The sequence below is a fragment of the Calliphora vicina genome, chromosome 1, assembly GCF_958450345.1.
Source record: "Calliphora vicina chromosome 1, idCalVici1.1, whole genome shotgun sequence".
NCBI classification, from domain to species: domain Eukaryota; kingdom Metazoa; phylum Arthropoda; class Insecta; order Diptera; family Calliphoridae; genus Calliphora; species Calliphora vicina.
This window is the reverse complement of record NC_088780.1, coordinates 48,190,204-48,196,034: the sequence shown is the minus strand read 5'-3', so window position 1 is coordinate 48,196,034 and position 5,831 is coordinate 48,190,204. Positions and strand designations below refer to the sequence as shown.

Sequence of the window (5,831 nt, the reverse complement as noted above, 5' to 3'; positions counted from 1 at the left end):
TATGCAACAAAGTATTATGCATGTCACCACAATGTTTGCACTTCCCAGTGCTTTCGCATGTGCGCCATGTATGGTCGTGGCTCAAGCACCCAGCACAATATTTATAAAAGGAGACAAGACGCATACGTTCCTTATAGTCTTCCTTCAAAAATTTTTTACAGAAACGTAAGGGATGATCCTTCAGGCAAACTCTACAAACCATTTTAGGGGTGGTACGATTACCTTCAGTGTACTTCTTGCGGGGTACCATGATACTGAAAAAATATACTAATATATAGAAAATTAATAAGTCGGTAGAGCTACAAGCTTTACCACTGGCCTCGTAATTATTCCACGAACTGTTTTTAATTCAACAACTCTAGTATGACCATCTTTACCTATATGAAGTTTATGTACGCGACCTAAACGCCATTCATTCGGTGGTAAATTATCTTCACGAATTACAACCATGTCACCAACTTCCAAATTTTTTTCCATAAATTTCCATTTGTTGCGCTTTTGAAGATCCTTTAAATATTCGTCTTTCCACCTGCTACATAAACGTTGGTTTAGTGCTCTAACTCTTTGCCATCGATTAGTTATCGAAATTGGAGATTCTGTAATCTCTGGTTCAGGTGGAGCTAAGAGAGGAGCCCCGATCAAAAAATGACCTGGTGTCAAAATATCCAGACACTCCACATCGTCTATGAGAGGACACAATGGTCTTGAATTGAGGCAAGATTCAATGCGGGCCAATAAAGTTGAAAATTCTTCAAAAGTATACTTTATGTTACCAGCGATTCTTCTAAAATGGTACTTAAAACTTTTTACTCCTGCCTCCCAAAGGCCTCCCATATGAGGGGCACTTGCAGGATTAAATTTCCAATTAACTCCTTGTAGTCCATAATGCGTATTTAATTCTGAACTTGCGTTTCGTAAAAATTCACGAAATTCAATTTTTAAAACTTTTGATGCTCCGACGAAATTAGTACCATTATCAGAGTACATATCTCTTGGACAACCACGGCGAGCGACAAATCGTGAAAAAGCTGCCAGAAATGCTGGTGTCGATAAATTACTAACAGCTTCTAAATGAATAGCTTTCGTAGCAAAGCACACAAATAAGCACACATAACCCTTTGTAATGAGACAAGCTCGACCAGTAAAGTTTCGGATATCAAATGGTCCTGCGAAATCTACCCCTGTCGTTGTAAATGGTCTAGAAATTATAGTGCGATTCGTGGGAAGCGCCGCCATAATCTGACTCTGAACCTTTTTTCTATACAACGCACACATTCTACACCTGCTTATTATTGTTTTAATTAAATTTCTTGCACGCACAATGTAGAATTGAGTCCGCAGAACTCTTAACATTAGCTGATTTCCTCCATGTAATGTGACTTTGTGAATAAAATCAACGAGTAGTACTGAAAACCGACAGTTTGATGGCAATAAAATTGGAAATTTTTCATTATAGCTCAATTCCAGAGCATTTGCCAAACGGCCTCCTACGCGCATGATGCCCTTTTCGTCTAAAAAGGGATTTAAATTTAATATATTGCCGCATTTAACTGATTCTTTGTTTTCTAATTTATGATACTCGTCACCAAATGCTACCTTTTGAGCCATAATAATTAATTTAATTTTTGCAGTATTCAATTCATCAGCTGTTAATTCTTCAGAGGAAAGATTAGAATGACTAAATCCACGCATTCTTTGTATTGCTCTCATTACTAGAGCCATAATTCGAAGGGCTTTCGTAAACGAAGAAAATTTTTCGATTAAATCGTAATAAGATTTAGAATACGTAAAAAATACTTTATGATTCTTCTGTTCCTCTCTAGTCTCAAAATTGGTACCAATTTGTATATTCCATTGGGATGAATTGGAGCACAGAAAACTAGGACCATGCCACCAAATCCGATTATTTACTAATTCTTGTGGGCAAACTCCTCTACTTAACAAGTCTGCTGGGTTATCACATGAAGCTACATGTCTCCAGCATTCTTTACTAGTATACTCTGTAATTTTAGCAACTCGATTTGCTACAAAAGTTGTCCATGAACTTGGAGGTTTCTGCAGCCACGCTAATACGATCATGGAATCAGTCCATGTGTAGAATTTGGTATTAGTACCATCAAATTTTAAATCTTTGCCTATAGCTTTTAATAACTCTGCTAATAATAAAGCACCACAAAGTTCTAGCCTAGGTAAATAAACGGTTTTAAGTGGAGCAACTTTTGATTTTGCCAAAACCAAATGACTTTGTATTATACCATTTTCGTCTTGAATACGAGCATATACACAAGCACCATATGCTTTCTCTGAGGCATCTGAAAATCCATGAAATTCCAAATTCACCGATGGTTTAAAACCAACCCATCTTGGAATCTTTATGTCATCGATATGAACATAATCTAAGAGAAATTGACGCCATTTAGTTCCACTACACTCAGATAAGACCTCATCCCAATCCGTTTTATCACTCCATATTTGCTGCATCAAAATTTTTGCTATAACCACTATCGGACCTAACCAACCCGCGGGATCAAATAGTCTTGCAATTGTGGAAAGAACCTCCCGCTTCGTATAACTATCTTTTAGTGCTATAGGTAATGTAGAGAAATAAAAATGGTCAGTTTTGGCATTCCATCTAACGCCTAAAGTCTTTGTGGTACTTGTATCATCGATTTCTAAAAATTTTTCATGCAATAAATGATCTGATGGTAACCCTTCTAAAATTTTCTCATTATTGGATGTCCATTTTCGCATTGAAAAACCTGCAGATAATAAAGCTGCGATTATTTGATCACGAGCTTTTATAGCCATGATTACATCATGGGCTCCAACTAGAGCATCATCGACGTACATCATGTCACGTAAAATTTTAGATGCTAAAGGCCATTTTTCCTCAACATCATCTGCAAGTTGATGTAAAGTTCTTATCGCTGAAAAAGGGGCACAATTTATCCCAAAAGTTACAGTCTTTAGCTCGTAATCCTTTAAATCGTCCTGAGGATTCCGACGAAATACAATCCTTTGGAAATTGGCATGTTCAGGATCAAGCAAAATCTGTCTGTACATTTTTTCTATGTCTCCATTAAAAACAAACCTATAAAATCTCCATCTTATAATCAGTAACATCAGATCATTTTGCAAAACTGGACCTGTATACAATATATCATTTAAACTTAATCCTGTAGATGTCCTACTCGAAGCATTGAACACCACCCTAACTTTAGTGGAAGTACTTTCGGGCTTAAATACAGCGTGGTGAGGTAAATAATATGTATTTGATTCATCTGAATAGTTACTATCCACTTGATTCATATGACCTAGTTCCTCATACTCAGACAATGTCCCATCATAGATTGCTTTTAACTCAGGATTCTTCTGAAGTGATATTTCATTTCTTAAAAATTGTCGCTTAGCCTTTTCTCGAGATGATCCTAAATTATTATCCACCAAATATTGAGGTTTGAAGGGTAACGATACGATGAAGCGCCCTTCACTATTCCTTTTTGTGGTCTTCTTAAAAAATTCCTCGCAATAATCATCTTCAGAAGTAAATTTTGATATTTTTGGAGGCTCCTCTAACTTCCAAAAGTTTTCTAACTGTTTATATAAATTCACTTCTGTATAGCATGAAATTACTGTTGTAAATGACCTAGGATGCCTATCTTCAATAGGTCCTGTCAAAATCCAACCAAATACACTCTCCTGGGCCATCAAATTTCCATACACATTATGTTTTGACCGTCCTAACATAACTTTCGGGTAAAAATCACCACCGATTAATATATCTATAGGTCCGCTTTCTGTAAAATTTGGATCTGCCAGATCCATATTAAATGGTGAGCTCAATAAAAGAGAATTATCCACAGACCTATTTGGTAAATTCCCAGTTAATCTAGGAAGTACTAATCCTGACATTTTCAACCTAAAAGATCTATCTATTCTAGATCCCAATACAAAATTACATTGCTTATGAGATGAACCAGCCGGGGCACAATTCAGGGCAGAGATGTTAGAATCTACTTTCTCTGTAGGCAAATCAAGTTTACGTTGAATTTTTTCACATATAAACGATGATTGAGACGCTGGATCAATTAGAGCCCGCGCTGTAAAAGTTTCTCCCTGACATACAATATTAACGACTGCCGTAGCTAAAAGAATCTGCCTAGAAGTTGTTACAAAACAGTTTTGCACAGTATTATTCTGTACTCTTACGATACCCTGTGATGTAGACGGCACATCATCCATATTTTGATTGCTAGAATTTAGTACAGGATTAGTAACTTCCTTGTGAAGAAGAGTATGATGTTTAAGTTGGCATTTAGAACAATTAAACTTACTCTTACATTCACTCATTTTATGGCCCTCGTTCAAACAATTAATACATAATTTCTGGTTCTTAACAATTAGAAACCTTCCTGCCTGATCCTTACTTAAAAACTTACGACAATCCTTCAAAGCGTGATTTGTAGCACAGATTGGGCAAGATTTTCCTGAAACTTTGGTCTGGTAAACTCTAACAGAAGTGTTTCGATGTTTTGAATTATTCGACTTGTCCGATTTATTATTAGAATCTGTCTTATTGGCACTTCGAATATTATTTATTGTTTCTAGAGAATGAAAACGTCCCGTAAGGAACTCATCCAGTTCCTTCCATAGGGGAATTTCCATTTTGCTCTTAACAGTTTGCTCCCATAACGACAAAGTATGAAATGGCAATTTTGTTAAACATGCATAAACGAATATTGGGTCCCAGGACTCAATATTTATTTTATAAACTCGAAGAGTTGAAATACAGTTGTTAATGTCACGTTGTAGCCTTTTAATATCATTTCCGGATTCCGATTTCACAGATACCAAATTAAATAAAATCTTCAATTGGTCGTGGACCAAAATTCTCTTATTCTCGTATCTGTCTCTTAGGTTTTCCCAAGCAGTTAGAAAACCTTCATTAGTGAGAGGAGATTCTTTTACTATTAATAACGCGTCATCCTCAGTAAATTGTCTTAAATAGCAGAGTTTTTCAACTCCTGACAAATCGGCCCCATCGATATAAACGGCCTTAAACATGTCCCGAAAGGACGGCCATGATTGGTAGTCACCTTTAAAAACTTCGGTGATACAGGGTGGCAACTTTAAATTGTGCCTTTGACCGCTAGAGATCTCTACTGTATTTCTACCACCATACTGAGTTGATGACATTCCTGATTTGTTAAAAAATGAATCTGATAATTCACCCATTTGAGCTGCACACGAGATGTACCCTAATCGACAATTTTTAAAAAGCTCCTTCGCGTTCTGAAAATCCTCTTCCGATACCTCATTATTGTCTTGTGTTGCAAAATCTTCATATGTATTTCTTGTCTTATCCCACAACGTCTTAAACTCTTCTTTTCTTATATCGAGCAAATAAGAATTAAGAGTTTCAGTTGGCAGATCATTATATTCCTTTTCGAAATCCAAAAATATAGCCGCTGTACGTTCAAAAGTGATAAGCTTCTGAGATTTTACCATTTTTACCAAATAGTTTGTACAAAAAACAACAAATTCCCCAAATAAATAAGTATAAATCAAATTCTATTATAAAAAAACCAAACTCAATGTTTAATATACTTAGACTTGATTAATAAATAGCCTTTCAACACTCAAATTTAAAAAAAATATGCTATAGGCGTAATTGACCAACAAATTTAAGGCTCCGGCACCATTAAATTTATAAAAAAAAAACTAACTTTATAACAACACTCGTATACCACTCAATCTAAGTTTTGTAATATTCGGTGTAGTAATTTTGTATTTAGCGTTGTCACAAACAAACCTTATTATTTTATTAATTG

The 5,831-nt window shown here is 35.7% G+C and overlaps 1 protein-coding gene across 1 annotated transcript; it reads right to left on the bottom strand.

The window, feature by feature from the left end:
- Nucleotides 1-282: 282 nt before the first annotated feature.
- LOC135964036 (uncharacterized) lies at nucleotides 283-5,508 on the bottom strand. Its single transcript, XM_065516092.1, has one exon. The coding sequence runs from the start codon at nucleotides 5,506-5,508 to the stop codon at nucleotides 283-285; it is 5,226 nt and encodes a 1,741-aa protein (XP_065372164.1).
- Nucleotides 5,509-5,831: the final 323 nt, after the last annotated feature.

What these genes read in the sequence shown, in the direction of transcription:
- LOC135964036 (XM_065516092.1), bottom strand. Translation starts at nt 5,508, where the DNA reads ATGGTAAAATCTCAGAAGCTTATCACTTTTGAACGTACAGCGGCTATA.